We start from the raw sequence: 16747 nt of genomic DNA on the forward strand, positions 1-16747 counted from the left end.
GCGTTTGTTGGATTTGAAGAAAGTTTGAGCTAATTTGGGGGGTTTTGCCGGGAATTGGGAAGATTTGAAAATTTAGAGGGGTTCTAGATTTTTTTTTTTTTTTTTTTTTTTCTTTTTAGGGAATGATAACAATTTTTATTAGGAAAAATTGCAAAAAATAATACAACATTTGATCGGTTTTAAGGCCCCTAAATGACCGCTATGCTCAGTCCGAATATAGATAGATGCTATGACGTGAAATCCAAGAGACTCGATGTATCCTTGAATGTTCTCTTTAATGAGGTCACCTCATATTTTCCTTTTCAAAGTCAGTTCAGCACTTGATGGATGTTTTCTCCTGTTTTTCTGAGGCTTCTGGTTTCTTTTCTTTCAATGGTATCCTTCTTTATCCGAGCAGAAGATCGCAGGTGCACGGGGTCTTACTGTCTAGCCGTTGGGCTTCGATAAAGAAGTGAATCAGTCCGAAATGTTTTTAATAATACAACCTGTTTAGGGTAATTTTACCCCGCCATGTGGACCAACCAGAGGGCGACACGTGTCAGCCCCAAGGTGGTCCAAAGTGGACCTATCCCTGCTTGACACGTGTCATCCCAGATATTTGGAGGATGACGGCCTTCAGGCCCAAATCCCGAGAAAGCCGTAAAACGGCGCAGCCCACCACTAATTAGGGTTCTGTGACCTAATCAGGGGCACAATTCCCAAGGACCCTATAAATAGGGAGATTCCCTTCTTTTGGAGGGCACGTTCTACCATTTATTACAAACTGTCCCTTTGATAGAGACAACTGAGCTTGGAACCCGAACAGATCCCCACCTAAATTTCCGCACCTTTTTCTCTCCTTTCAAGTTACTAACTTGATCGTCGGAGGCGGAGCACCTACCAACTGGTGTCTCCGTTTGTCTTGCAGGTACAGGCCGCACCGGACCAGTCTTCGAGCTGTAACTCTCCCGAGGAACAAAAACATCCAAAACATTTGGCGCCGCCTGTGGGGAGAGTACCTCAAAGATGGTTGGAGAGTCTGTACCCATTCCTGATCTTACAAACTTACAACCGGTTATACAACCGGAGAACCAAGAAAACCCTCAACCGGCATCTCAGCCGGGAGGTTCTGGAATCCCTCAGTCGTTCCCTTGGCCTCCGCCTGAGGTCGTCACTGAGGATGAAGCTGATGATGAAGATGATGATGACGTGGAGACCTACATCACAAAGGATGGGTCCTTCGTGTCTAAGTACAAGCGTTCCAAAGATAAATTGGAGCGCAATCTTGACCAGGCGGGCCCAAGCAGGCGCCCCTCTGAGAGGCCAGAAGGGGAAACCCAGAAGGCCAGAGGTCAAGCCCCAGTCACCCGGGATGAGCTCATGAAATTCATGAACTCTTTCAAGGGTGAAATCAAGGCCATGATCAACAAAAACAAGGCAGGCTCTAGCAAGAGTCCGCCGGCTAAGAAGTCTCCCACTCCTGGGAAGAAAAAGCCCGTCAAGGACAGACGTCCAACTCCCCATCCCAAAGACAAAGAAAGGGAGAAGGAGAGGATGACCTCCAGACTTGACTGGTCAAAAATTCTACTGCCTACTGGTCCTCAGAGGCAGCCTCGGCATGAACAGCCGGGGACCAGCAAGAAAACAGCCTCCGACGCTCGACACATTATCGAGCGGAGGAGAAACCAGCAGCTGTCTGAGTCAGCCTCTACTTCGAGCTTTCTAGACAGCTTCAAAGAAACTTTTGTAGGGAACTCACAGTCCTTACTTGAGAGTCGGACAGGCGGCAAAACCGTCAATACCGAGCCTCAACTGATGATTGGGTCTGTCCCATATGCGCCTCAGGCGCAGAATGGGCAATATGGCCTACAGTTCATGCAGCCTCCTCCTTTTGGAGGACAGGCGGCATACACCTCCGTCCAGCCTTTGGACTGGCAACTCCGGCTGCTTAAGCTTGGTGAATAACCCTCTGCGTTTGCCAAGAATATAACCGAGGCGGCTCAGCCGTCCAAGGTTAAGAATGTGTTGTTGGGCACCTATGATGGTACCACCAACCCAGAAGACCACCTGATGGCATATACCAACCTCATGTGCTTACAGGGTTGGGACGATGCCACCTGGTGTCGATGTTTCCCGGCTACACTGAAGGGCATTGCCCAACAGTGGTTTGGCAACTTGCTAGCCGGCTCAATTGATTGCTTCAAGAAGCTAGCCTTCTTGTTTGCCACCAACTTCTCAATGAATATCCCTGCTAAGAAAACGAGCCTTAATTTGAGCACCGTTAAGCAGGGTGAGAAGGAAGGGTTACGCTCATATGTCAGGCGGTTCAACCTGGTCAGAATCCAGATCCAGGGACTGTCTGACGAGGTAGCTTTTACAGACTTTTTTAGGGGTCTGAGAGACGGGTCGACTTTTAAGTTTGACCTTGTCAGAAAGGGGGCATTTACGCTACAGGCGGCTCTGAGGGAGGCGGAGAGCTACATTCAAGCTACCGACCTCTGCACGCCTAGTAGTCATTCAGACTCCAAGAAGTCTCACAAACAAAAAGAAAGCCGGTCTTCTCAGTCGGGTAACGAGAAAGAAGAGAGCAAAAAGAGAAAAGAAGTCTGGGCGGTTAGTGATTCTGACCAGCCGTCCCAGAAAGAAAAAGAGAGAGTTTAAACCGTACGTCCCCAAGTACGAGTTTAACAAAGACTGCAACTCCATCCTCATGGAGGTAAAGGACCGACTGTCCATTGAGAAGCCGAATCCAATGAAGAGTTCTGTCCAGTCATGGAACAAAAATAAATTTTGCCAGTTCCATGAGGAGGTTGGCCATGACACCAACGACTGCTTCAGTCTACAGCGGACGTTGGACCGTCTAGCTGACAAAGGGCTTCTAAAGTCCTACATTTTTAAGTCCCCAGCTGGGGCAAAGAAGAAAAACAAGGGTCAGTCCCCTAAGACTACTCATCAGCCTACTAGTAGCTTGGATACCGACAAGGATCCGGTCTACACTATAGCAGACGGATTTTCATGTGGTGGCCCTACCATCCGGGGCACCAAGAGCCATCTTCGAAAGAGCCATCTTCGAAAGATGGACAAGGATGATGATGATGAGCAGGCGTCTGCCAGTTCCACCTTCCCAGACGTCCTCATAACTAAGAAGGACAAGGGCAGCGTCCGCCGTCCGCATGACGACCCGGTCGTCATTGAATGTAAGGTTGCCAACCAGCTGGTTGGACGGATCCTTATTGACACCGGCAGCTCGTCGGACATTATCAGTCTCCGGTTCCTGCAGAAGCTGAAATACAATGTCAGCTGCATGCATCTGGTCACCCACCCCTTGGTTGGTTTTGGGGGTGGGATGGTCTACCCAGCCGGAAGAATTGACTTGCCCATCCGGCTGGGATAAAAAGGCCAGGGACGACACATTGTCGTCAGATTCTTGGTCATTGAGGAGTTGACCGCCTACAATATCATCCTTGGTAGGCCAACCCTCAACGAAGCTAAGGCGGTAATCATCCCGTCTCTAATGCTCATCAAGTATGAGCGGGATGATGGCTTTGTTGGTTCCCTGAACGGGGATCAGAAGACGGCTCGGGAGTGCTACCTCTCAACCGTTAAAGACATTGTGGCCTCGACGGCCAAGAGAAGGAACCAATAGACCTTGACGATGTCAAGGATGCCAATCCTGCCCCACCAGCCGTTGGTAAGAAAAGAAAAGCGCCTCTGCTGGTGGAGGTGAAAAAAGAGAAAAAATAGCAATCACTGACCGGGGAACGGTCAGACGAGCTCCGTCCCCTACCGGCTGGTGAAAACATTCATCTCGCTCTGGATGACAGCCGTCCAGAGCGTACTGTGAAGGTTGGAACGGTTGCTTATGCTACTCTGGGTGCAAGCTTGCACCTTCTGCTGAAAGAATTCAAAGACATCTTTGCCTTTGAAGTGGAAAAGATGCCAGGCGTCAGCCCGGATCTCGCTGTCCACAAACTCGCCGTGGATCCTAAAAAGAAGCCCATCCGGCAAAAGAAAAGAAACCATGGCGAGGAAAGAGGTCAGGCGGCAGCTGCCGAAGTCTAAAAGCTGCTAGACGCCAGGTTCATTCGGCCTTGTAATTTCCCCGACTGGGTGGCTAATGTGGTCCTTGTTAAGAAACTGAATGGGACCTGGCGCATGTGTGTTGATTACACAGACCTCAACAAGGCGTGTCCAAAGGACAGTTACCCGCTTCCAAAGATCGACAGTCTGGTCGATTCAACAGCCGGTCACGCCTTGATGAGCTTCATGGATGCCTACTCTGGCTTCCATCAGATACCCCTCTAGAAGAAATATCAAGAGAAGACGGCCTTCGTCACTGATTTGGGGTTATTCTGCTATACTGTGATGCCGTTTGGCTTGAAGAATGCGCCTTCCACCTTCCAACGGATGATTAATACGGTCTTCATTAATCAAATTGGGAGGAATGTGGAGGCGTACATCGATGACATGATAGTCAAATCCAAGCAACAGATGGATCATCTGGCTGATCTCCGAGAAACGTTCACCACCCTCAGGCGGCATAAGGTCATGTTAAACCCCAAGAAATGCGTCTTTGGTGTTGAGTCTGGGAAGTTTCTCGGATTCCTGATTGATCAGAGGGGGATAGAGGCTAACCCCGAAAAGATACAGGCGGTAATTGACATGAAGTCACCCCGTTCTGTCAAGGAAGCTCAGAGACTAACTGGTTGCCTAGCCGCCTTGGGAAGGTTCCTCAGCCGGTCAGGCGACAAATGCCTTTACTTCTTCCAAGCAATCAGGAAGAAGACCAGGTTTGAATGGGGAGACGATGCTGAGACGGCATTTCAGAAGCTAAAAGAGCACTTGCATTCTCTGCCTAGGCTGGTCAGTCCTCTGCCTAGGGAGACGTTGTACATGTATTTGGCCGTCTCAGATCATGCTCTCAGTGCCGTTCTCCTTGCTGAGCGAGACGGCGTTCAGCTCCCGGTTTACTTCATTAGCCATGTTCTAAAAAATGCTGAACTCCGGTACCCCATGGTTGAAAAATTTGGCCTTGCTTTGTACATGGCATTCAAAAAATTGAAGCTTTACTTTCTGGCTCATCCGGTGGTGATTTACACCGACCAGCCACTCAAGCGACCAATGTCTACTTTGGAGTCAGCCGGCAGAATGTTGAAATGGGCTATTGAAATGCAAAGTCTTGAAATCATTTACGAACCAAGGAAGGCAGTGAAAGGTCAGACGTTTGCCGACTTCATTGTTGAAATGACCCGTCCGGTGGCTCCGGATAATCTTGATCGGGTTTGGAAAGTGTATGTAGACGGGAGCTCTACAAAGAACGGCTGTGGTGCAGGCGTAATCTACGAGTCTCCTGAGGGGGACAGATATGAATATGCACTACGGTTCAAGTTTCAGGCCTCAAACAATGAGGCGGAATATGAAGCCCTGCTAGCCGGAATCCGCACGTGTAAGGCGGCAGGGGCAACAAAAATTGATGCCTACTCTGATTCACAGTTGGTCGTTAGCCAGTATGAGGGAAAATTTGAGGCAACTCACCCGGCTATGATAAAATATCTTCAGGCGGTCAAAGAAGAGGCTGGGTCTCTTGAGGAGTTTCATTTGAATCAAGTACCCAGGTCTGATAACAACCAGGCGGATGCACTGTCAAAACTCGCATCTTCCGCCTGCCATGATACGCCTCGGTCAATCTTTTGGGAAGTTCTTGAAAAAAGAAGCATCTATGAAGATCCCATTGGAGTCCTGGACCGAAGCTCTACCTGGATGGATGGCATCCGGGCATACCTCTCAGACGGTACACTTCCTGATTCGCCACAGGAGGCAGCCGTTCTGAAAAAGCGAGCCGCAAGCTTCGAGTTGAGAAATGGAGAACTCTTCAAGGCGGGGTTTCTTAAGCCTCTTTTGAAGTGTGTAACCCCAGAAAAGGGGAAAGAAGTTCTTGAAGACTTGCACTCAGGATTCTACGCCTCCCACATAGGCGGCAGATCCCTAGCCGTTAGAGCCAGACGACATTACTTTTGGACCACTCTGGAGGCAGACGCCAAGGAGTTGGTGAAGAAATGTGACAAGTGCCAGAAATTTGGCAAACTTATTCACCGTCCGGCTACTGATCTGACGACCATCCACAGCCCAATCCCGTTTGCAAAATGGGGCATGAACATCTTAGGTCCTTACACGCATGCCCCAGGCGGAAAGCGTTACATCTTGGTGGCTGTGGATTACTTTACCAAGTGGGTAGAGGCTGAGGCGGTAAAGAATATCAAGACATCAGACATCATCTCTTTCATCTGGAAGAATGTCATCACCCGGTATGGGGTTCCTATGTCCATGGTGTTTGATAATGGTCCTCAGTTTGAGACGCCTCAGCTAAAAACTTGGTTGGGAGATCAAGGGATCTCAAGTTGTTTTGCATCAGTCGGCCGTCCCCAAGCAAACGACCAGGTTGAAGCCTTCAACAAACTGATCTCATACGGCATTAAGAAGAAAATTGAAAGAGCCGGTGGCTTATGGGCTGAGGAATTAATCCATGTCCTATGGGCCATCTGGACAACAGCAAAGGGGGCAACCGATGAAACCCCATTTCTCATGGTTTACGGTGCTGAAGCCGTCTTGCCCATTGAACACTATGAGCCGACTCTTAGAGTCATGCTTTATGATGAAGAGGCAAACTGGGAGGCAATGCGCCTGACATTGGACTCACTCCCAGAACGCAGGGGCAATGTCGCCTTGCGTCATGAGATTTACCGTCTGAGGATGACAAGATCCTACAACAAGAAAGTACACAGGCGTCCTTTGAAAGTGGACGACCTAGTGTTACGGAAAATGGAGGCAACCGGTAAGGCCAATGAGCTTGGAAAGCTAACTCCAAATTGGGAAGGCCCCTACCCGATTTATGAAGAAGTAAGAGACGGCACCTACCGCCTGGAAACTCCAGACGGCAGGCGCCTGCCTAGAACTTGGAATGTAGACGATTTGAAAAAGTACTACTTCTGAGATTTGTAATGTTTGTAAACAAGAAGTAAATTAATGAGAAATTGCTTTTTGTTTTCACTTGTTTATTTCTCTGAGTTTGTCACTTGAAAATTGAATTAACGTCTGATTGACGAGAGGCCAATGGCCAGATAATTAAGCTAAGCACAAAACCGCTTAGTGGCTATACAGCCGGTCTCAAACAAGACCAGAAGGCCAATGGCCGGATGGCTGCTTTTCCCATAAATTTGCCTATCCCAACATGGACAAAGGCGTCCGGCGACACCCCTCCGGGTGCAATCGTCGCAAAGAGAAGCCAACCTGCTTACTCTACGTACCAATGCAGGCGGCCACGATTGGACGGCTGAATCAGCCATCCATAGCCGTCTGACCAGAACAGTCTAAGGAACGACCAAGTTTCGGAACCCGGATGTCCAATGACATCAGTCGGCGACCGACTGAAGTTCTTACTTAGAATTTTTTCGTTTTAAATTGCATACATCCTCGTTTGGGGCAAAAGAGTTGTGCAATGGCTATACAATCACTACCTAGACGGTCAACACCGTCTAGATAGTGACTGGAACGCCTGTTAATGTACGGCTGTGCACTTGGTTTGGGGCAATCACTACTGTGATTGATTGACTTACAAACGTATCATGCTCTATGCAGCATCAGACGTTCCCAAGTCAATCAACCAACTCCACTTGAAACCAACCACACAGCCGTCCAGGGGCAAGGATAGCCGTATACTTTTGATAAGTTAGGCAGAGATCGCCGCATGCTTTTGATAAGTTAGGCAAATATTGAAAATGCAAAAAATTGAAATGAAATTGAAGTGCAAACACAAGCGCAAAGTAATAAAAACCGACTCAGTCGGTGCATTCATTGAATTTCCACCCAGCCAAACGGCTGTGATGGATTAAATGTTAACCGGACCCCGCCCGGGTAAAGGAAATTGTTTGACAACACGGCCCTACAGCCGGTAAAGATACAAATATACTCGACACACAGGCCGGAAAAGCAAGTTTGGTGGCATACTGCTGCAGATAAATTAAAAAAAAAAATTCTTTGCCCCGCAGACGGTCCCTCCTGGCCCTTCTCCCCTTCTTCTTCAGTCTCGGGGGCTTCAGGCTCGGGGTGCTCAGTGTTGGTCCAGGCGAGGAAAGACTCAGACTCTGGCTCACCCTTCTCTCTCAGGTATATCACCTCTTCAGCATATTTGTAAGCTAGAGCCCAGACGCCATAATCCTTGTTTGGATACAAGGCAGCCCAAGCGATCTTCATCATGGCCTCGCTGTCGGCGGCCATCTCAGCTACCAGGCGGTTTTGATCCGCCTGCAGAGTCGCTCGGAAGTTATCCTGAGCTTTGGCCGCCTCCTTCTCCAGCTTGGCAACCTTGCCCTTCAAATCAGTGTTCTCTTTCGAGACACCCTGAAGCTTCTCAAGGTCCTCCTGAGCCTTCTGGAGGTCCTCCCTGAGCTTGGGGAGGTCCTCCTCCGCCTGTTTCTGGGCCGTCTCTACATCCGCTTCCTTCTGCTTGGCCGCCCGCAAGTCCGCCTCCAACTCTTGGATCTTGGCCGCCTGTGTCATTTGGGTTGCTTTAGTTTCAAGATCGTCAATGATACACGAGTATAAAGCAACATTATTGGCGTCTGAGGCGGACTGCTTGGCCCGTCTTACCTCATCCCGCTTGCGGGTGTAAGGACGCTTGAGCCCGTCTACCCGCAGAAGAGCCTGCAAAAGCAAACAGGGTTAGCACTGCAGGCGGAGAAAAACTTGGAGAAAAAATGATTCAAAATTATTCAAGTGTCTTACCTCAGCAAGGAGGGACAAGATACGTTCAAGATTGAACGTCTCAATCCCCAGGATAACATCCTTATCCCGCTTGCTCACAGCCTCCAGCATGGCCTTGGCGTGCTTCTGGACGTCTGGCCAGCGAGGTGATTGATCTGCACCACAATCAGCGTCAGAGTGTGAAACTAAAGCAGCACCAATCTGGTTCTAACCGTCTGAGGATGACGTCTGCTGGGAGTGTGATTTCACTCGCAACGGCCACCCCAGCTTAGGCGGGGATTCAAAAGGGTTCTTACCTGCAGAGCCGGCCAGACGAGAGCCGCTGGTAGGTGCGGTAAACCCCCCGGTTGCAGATAGGGGGTTGGCCAGGTCGAGGCCTAGGGAGCCACTCACCTTCTCCGTTCTTCCCCCTATCCGCATCTGAGTCTTCCTGCCTGGGGCGTTGGGAGTTGCGGTGCAGGCTGCCTTTTTCGAGGACTTGCTGGGGTTAGAGGCGGTGGTCTCCTCCCTTGCCTGTTTGAGTTTTTTCTCAAACGTCTTATCCACCTCTCCCCCCTAAGAAAATAAACAAGTTAATGTTAGCAGTCGAAGAAAGCAAACTTTGAAAGCAAACTCAAGAAAAGAGTCAGACGTTTACCTTGGCCCTGAGTTCCCTCGCCTGAGCCTCGGCCAGGTCTCTGCGGATTTGAGCAGAGGACCGCCTGAGAGTCTTCTCGTCTGGCAACATGTTCAACGCTTCTGCAAAAAACAAAAAGGAATTGGTTAGTACATCATTAAAAACGATTCTGATACAAAAGTACTACAGACGGATATTGATTCAGGCGCATACGTCTGGTGAACATGTGCCCTAGCCCGCAGGCGGCTAGGAAGAATTCGTCCCTGAGCCAGACGCTCTTAGGGATCCAGTTTCTGGGGACTTTTATTGTCTCCCCAGTTGACAGTGTGGCGTCTGTGAGGCCGAAGAAGTCAGCCTCAATTATTTTATCGAAGTCCTCACTCGGGATCCGGGGCAGACAGCATTTCCGACCCAGAAGGTAGGGCTTTTATTGTATTGGCGGAGCTCGCAATTCTCCCGCCTGGTTGGGGCCGTCAGCAGGTAGAACCTGTGCTTCCAGCCATCAAATTTGGAGACCTTATCCAAGGTCATCATATATTGAGGAAACGTGGTCAAAGTATACCACGCCTGGGCTGCGGCTAAGATAGTGCATCTTAGCAAAAGCTTCCCAGCCGGGGTGAATTCCTTGGAACTCACAGGCGGCAACATACCCCAGAATGTTTGCCCAAGAATTGGGGGTAAGTTGCCAGACTCCGAGGCCGTAGCCTCTCAAGATTTCCTTCACCGCCTGGTCAAGGGGGAAGCGCAGACCAGCCTTGAACGCCGCCTCGTAATAGCCGAAGTAGCCGTTGGCGTTTCGTTTAGTGTCTTCCCAAGAAATGGTGCTGTCTGCAGGAGGCACCCTTATTTTGTACCCGTCTTCTAACGGGTGCACTTTCAAAAAAATTTCAAGGCCTCTTTCCATGAGGTCCCTGTCTTTGTTGGAGACGTGGATCTTGTAGGGATCGTCCTTCTCATTCCACTTCTTCCTCTCTTCTTCCTCGCTATTCTCAAGCGGGGGAAGATCATCACTGCTCTCAGAAGAGGAGACGGTAAATCCGCTCCCCGTCTCCTCCCCAGATTGGGAGACAGAAGCTGAGGCGGCCTCCTCACCGCCTTGGTCGCACTCGTCCAAAAACGAGTCTGGAGGAGTTGGGGGGCCACGCGGAGGGGATCTCTCCGGAGCCGTCTGGTGTTCTGAGCCAGACGTCTCTCCCTCAAGCGTTTGGCCGCCTGAGCCTTCGCTCCTATAATTTGGATCATGTGTCGTCTGCATAGTCCGAGCCATTGTGTCCTGCACAGACGCGCAAATGGTCGGAATCTAAGCATGAGGGTGGTCCCAACACCCTGAGACGACACTACCAGTCCTAGACTTAGCCGTTCCTGGTGAACGGCTGGATTCTAACCTAGGTTGTGCCGTGTGTGTTAGTGATGAATCCATTTATTGCAAGAAATATGTACAAGCGGTAAAATGAAAAAGAGCTGAGAGTGTCAGAGACGGTACCTTTAGATTTGAGATCTGAAGGTAGACGGGTCCGCCTGTGTTGAGAAGAATGAGTTTTCTTAAAACTTGCGCTTGACTCAGACGGATGACTTCTGCTCGCTCTTTCAAGATTCTCTCAAAGTTCTCTCTGAAAATTTTTGTGAAACGTACAAAAATAATGAGGGTAAACGGCTATATAAGGAGGGTAAATTAAGGGGTATTCCTGTAATTTACTCAGATAGTGAACAGTAAAATTTTGGCGGTAAAATTACCACCAATCAGAGAGTGACGCGTGTCACAGATGCCACGTGGCGTGCCACGTCACATATGTGATGGGCAAATGTTTAGGGTAATTTTACCCCGCCATGTGGACCAACCAGAGGGTGACACGTGTCAGCCCCAGGGTGGTCCAAAGTGGACCTATCCCTGCTTGACACGTGTCATCCCAGATATTTGGAGGATGACGGCCTTCAGGCCCAAATCCCGAGAAAGCCGTAAAACGGCGCAGCCCACCACTAATTAGGGTTCTGTGACCTAATCAGGGGCACAATTCCCAAGGACCCTATAAATAGGGAGATTCCCTTCTTTTGGAGGGCACGTTCTACCATTTATTACAAACTGTCCCTTTGATAGAGACAACTGAGCTTGGAACCCGAGCAGATCCCCACCTAAATTTCCGCACCTTTTTCTTTCCTTTCAAGTTACTAACTTGATCGTCGAAGGCGGAGCACCTACCAACTGGTGTCTCCGTTTGTCTTGCAGGTACAAGCCGCACCGGACCAGTCTTCGAGCTGTAACTCTCCCGAGGGACAAAAACACCCAAAACACAACCTTTGGATTATTTCTGAATATTACAACCTTTAAGGGGTATTAATTGTAAACAAGACAAAAAACTTGTAACCTCTTAAACGGTTGCACATGACACGTGTCATTATGTAATTGGTTTAAATATTATTTTTTTTTTAAAAAAAATATTTTTTGGTTTTTAATCATTGATAAAATTGTTTAACATTTTATTAATACCTAATTATAACATTAATTATGATTTAGTATTTTTAAGCAAATTATTAAAAAAAAAAAAAAATTCACTTATCCCCTTCCCCCATTGCCCAGCCACCACGTCTTCCACCACCCAGCCACCTCTTCTCCCGCCCCCCCACACGTAGCAACTCCTCGGCGACGCTACGACCAGCGCCCACCTTCGTCGGCCGACCCACCATCTCTTCTTTTCCCCCTTACCCCGACCTCACCCTTCCCCCGTCACGCCACCGTACTAGGCCAAACCTTAACCCACACAATTAAAAAACAACCAGCAACTGTTGGACTCGAATTTAGGGGGAATTGTTGCTATCCCAAGTGAGGGAAATCAATTTCGGCATTGGTTGTTGCTGACCCGAATCACCTCAAGCGTCAGAAGAGGTGGGGGAGTTGCACGCTGGCCGTAAAGGGATAAAGAAGTCGGGGTAGGGGAAAGGGAGGTCAGGGTAAGGGGAAAAGGAGAGGGGTAGGTCGGTCGGCAGTGGGGGAGCTCGACATCGGCCGTACCATCGCCGGGGGAGCCGCTGCGTGTGGGTTGGGGGAAAAAGGTTGCTGGGTGGTGGAATTAGTGGTGGCCATGTGGTGGTTTTTATTAATTTTAATATTAAATTAAAAATAATAATATTAATTAATTAATTAAACTCCTCAAAAAAATTAATTAATTAAATTGACCAAACCAATAAAACGACAACACGTGTCACGGTAACCTGTAAAAAAAAATACCAAACGGTTTTGTCTTGTTTAAAATTAATACCCCCTAAAGGTTGTAATATTCAGGAATAATCCAAAGGTTTTATTATTAAAAAAGAACCGGCCAAAGGTTGTATTATTTTTTGCAATTTTTCCTTTTTATTATTATTACTGTATTATTTTTTTTTAGGGAATGATAACATTTTTTTTTACACGGTAAGATAATGAGGGGTGCCCACTGCCCAGGGCCCACATGTTAAGGAATGATAGCATAGCTTTTATCAAATTCGATTCCACCAAAAGTTTTATACTTTTACTTTTATCAAATCCGATTTCGCAAAAAGGTTAGTAACAGAAAAAATAATACTCACAGACGAAAATTGAAAACCTCCACCGTTAATAGGTAGTGAAACTCAAATTTTTTCATCACAAAGATATAGCTGCTAAATAATTTTATTTTTTTAAAAAGTAAAAATTCATAAAAATGACAACTCAAAAAAAAAAAAAAATCAAGTATTGAAAAAAGGTTTTCAAGGCTTGTATTGAGATTCTATTTACAACCTTTTTTATTTGTAATTACATTTTCATATAAAAATTATTCGATTATGGGTCATTAGGCCCTAAAAAATTGCATCGCATTTTTATTTAGAATTTTGAATCAGATTCACATAACTAATTTTTAATTCAGATTGGATTTGATAAGAAATTCTAATTGAATTTAATTAAAATATTAAAACCTAAATTTTATTTCGGATTGGATTGGATTTGTCCTTATGCCTAAATTTAAATAATGTGATGCAACTATTTGGAAACAAAAGCTAGGTAGTATGATCCATGACCCATCTGAAAAATCCCTTTTACTAGCCACATTTAATATGAAGGTATAAGAATCACATCCCTTTGATACATATCTCGTCCCAATTTTGGTTGGATAGTTTAATAACCATCTTTATCCAGACCATAACTTAGTCCACGCAAATTCATTCCAAATTACCAGTGGACTGATGTGGGTGACATACATGTGATAATATATCGAATAGTAATGTGGAAGTAGGCAAGGTGGATGTGTGAAAGCTTCACCTAATTAGGATTCGAACTCGTGGCATGCATCCTTACTAATAAGATAACCTAATAATGTGAATTCAATTTGTTAAAAGACTGACGGTTATTTTACAATATCTATGTAGGAGATCTCATGTGATTTTTTTTTCCTCTGTTTCAGACGAGGTGTCTTTCACTTTTTACGGATTTATTGCTAGTATTTACAGAAAAAGAAAAATCTGATGTGATTCTCCTCAATTAATAACCTTTAATTTTATATATATAATGATCCAAAGTATTAAAATGTTCATTTTCATAAGCCAATCCATTTGTCTTGTTTTGCAAACATCTAAATTAAATTTTCCTAGAAATTTGCTCATTTTTATCAAACTTGCAAACCCACCAAAACCCCTTCCTCACAAAATCAAATTACAACCTTCCATGGATTCTAGATACCAAAAATGTTCTGGACTTCAAGGTGATGAAGACAGATTGAGTTCATTTCCAACATCAATTCTCATTGTTATTATCTCACTCCTTCCTATCAAATTCACTGTCATTACCGGTGTGTTATCAAAGAGATGGTGTCGCCTTTGGACCTTCATCACCGCTTTTCGCTTCGACGAATAAACTAGTAAGGCTTTTAATGCATCTTCTACCATTAATCATGTTTTACCTCAACTTTTATCCCCTGAAATCAAAACCTCTGTACTCCTTCTCGATAACCACCCGTACCAAGTCTCCGACTTTGGTTATTCTCACTCCTTATATAATCGATACACAAGTCAAGAGACTTACCTTACAACTCTAGGAACCGATATCGCCTCGTGGATTCAATTTTTCTGCACTCGAAAAGTGCAGACTATTGAGGTTCGATTTTTTGGAGATATTACTAGTGATAGTAAAATTTCAACCACATTACCACCTTGTCTCTTCCAATGCAAGTCATTAGTATCTCTCATTTTAGCCATACAACTTGATATAATTACTTTGCCAAATGAAATTAATGTTCCTAATCTAAAGATTATTAACATGAGTCATCTTAACGATAATCATGAAAATTTGTTGGGCAATTTGTTTAATTCTTGCCCTTGTCTTGAATATTTAAGATTGTCTGAGAATTTTGATGAAGATTTTGATAATAGGGATAGGGGTAGAGACATTCATGTGGTTGTTTCGTCATCAAAATTAAAGTCATTATGTATTCATACACGTAATGTGAGGGGAAAAGTTGGGACCATTTACGTAGATATTGATGCCCCTAATTTGAAGGTGTTTGAAGCTTTAGATGTAAGTCACTCGGAGTTTAGGTTTGTCCGCGAACCAAGAGAGTTACAAAGTGCAAGCTTAACGTATTCCCAAGGTCGAATGAGTAGAGGCATAGAGCTATTTTGGGCATTTCGTGGTGCTAAGGCTCTTATGCTGTGTTTTACTATGATAATTTCTTTGAATGGCTTGAATGATGATATTCAATTGCCAATATTTCATAATTTAAGACATCTTGAATTTACGAAAACATCTCATACTTGTTGGAAAACGTTGTTGCGTTTTCTTAATCATGCTCCCAATGTTGAGAAACTAACTATTAGAATGAGCTCAATTGATGAGATATTGGCAATTATGTGTTCACTAAGTTTAATATCTACAACCCCGAGATCAATTCCTTTAGATATCCCACCTCCGTGCTCGTTACAACGTGCCAAAGAGATAATTATCTACCTCAAAGGGCTAAAATATGACCATCTTATCCTTATATAATATTTATTTACCTTCTTATCCTCATGTGTAATTAATTTTGCAATTTTATCAATTAATCAGAAACTAAAAGCAGGATTGGAATAATAAAGTTTAGAATTTTCTATATTAATAGGGGGTTATGGTTTAATAACATAATAACATTAATCATTGGACAACGAAATGTTGTTTCTTTATGTGGGCGTTATTTTAAAGTAGCTCAACTAAAGTTTAGAACATTGCACAACATCCAACACATTTATTGTTTATATGCAAATAGCTTTGATAAAATATACACAAATCGGCATAAGACATAAAGAACATTGATAATAATTTTTCTCAAAGGGTTAGCTATACCGCATCGCCCGCATTAGAATCTAGAAATTTAATGGACCCAACTTAAATCATATTTTATTAATTTCATATTCTCTCCTCCAATTTTCTCCAATACTTTTGCTTTTTACAATTTTTTATTTTTCACCTGTCACACTACCTTCATATTTTATTACTTTTTCCAATTTTTCCTAAAACTTCGCACATGGAGAAATGGAGTAAGTACTACCTCCGTTTCATATTATTTGCAACGATTAGACATTTTTTCTCTCTAGTTAATGTCAAATCGTTGCAAATAATATGAAACAGAGGTAATATTTAAAAACGGAGAGAGTATTTTGGAACATTTTGTACGAAAATCACTCTGTATTACTTGTAGTTCGTAAATCCTAAGAGTGGGTAATTAATAATTGCATAAAGATTAAAGTCAACCCAAATTCAATCGACTTTTGACTTCAATTTCCCCTTTTCTTTCACTTTCTCTTCCTCATTCAGTTCGCCTTCGCCACCTCATTTTAAACATTTCAAACTCCAACAAAATTCAGCTGCATCTACCTCATGGTCATATTCTAGCCCCTTGAGGTAGATAATTATCTCGTTACAACGTGCCAAAGAGATAATTATCTACCTCAAAGGGCTAGAATATGACCATGAGGCGATGCATTTGTTAATGTATTTTATTGAATAATGCAAGGGCCTTAGAACTGCTGGTTGTCGGGGTTTTTGCTAGTGATGCTGATTGAAAGGGTGTTGGATACGGAGTCAAGCTATTTAATATATACATAACATTGAGGATGCTTCTACAGACTTCTTTGTCACGTCGTATTCAAGGTGTTTTGCAATGTGTTGTAAAGGAGGAATTGCCTTATATGGATTTTCATGACAGTGAATTAGAAGAGAGCTCCAGTGAATTAGAGGAATAAATATGTGCCTTTGTTATGATGTAAGTGAGCTACATAGTAGAGAAAATTATACTTGTAGCCTAAGTTATATGTTTTTTATTTCAATGTTGATGTTAGCATGTTTTAAGTGTGTGAGTGGTCTTGTGTTAGTTGTCGAAATAGCAATGAGGTTGTTCATTGTCTATTTAAGGT

At 44.9% G+C, this 16747-nt stretch overlaps 1 protein-coding gene across 1 annotated transcript; it reads left to right on the forward strand.

Moving 5' to 3' along the window:
- Positions 1-14618: 14618 nt before the first annotated feature.
- LOC145590624 (uncharacterized) lies at positions 14619-15344 on the forward strand. The gene has a single exon (XM_081647043.1). The coding sequence runs from the start codon at positions 14619-14621 to the stop codon at positions 15342-15344; it is 726 nt and encodes a 241-aa protein (XP_081503169.1).
- The last annotated feature ends 1403 nt before the right edge of the window (positions 15345-16747 follow it).

This window comes from Chenopodium album, chromosome 18 (genome assembly GCF_948465745.1).
Source record: "Chenopodium album chromosome 18, dcCheAlbu1.1, whole genome shotgun sequence".
Lineage (NCBI taxonomy): Eukaryota > Viridiplantae > Streptophyta > Magnoliopsida > Caryophyllales > Amaranthaceae > Chenopodium > Chenopodium album.

Bases quoted from the DNA above. Each gene is read 5' to 3' on its own strand.
- LOC145590624 (XM_081647043.1), top strand. From the start codon at position 14,619: ATGAGTCATCTTAACGATAATCATGAAAATTTGTTGGGCAATTTGTTT.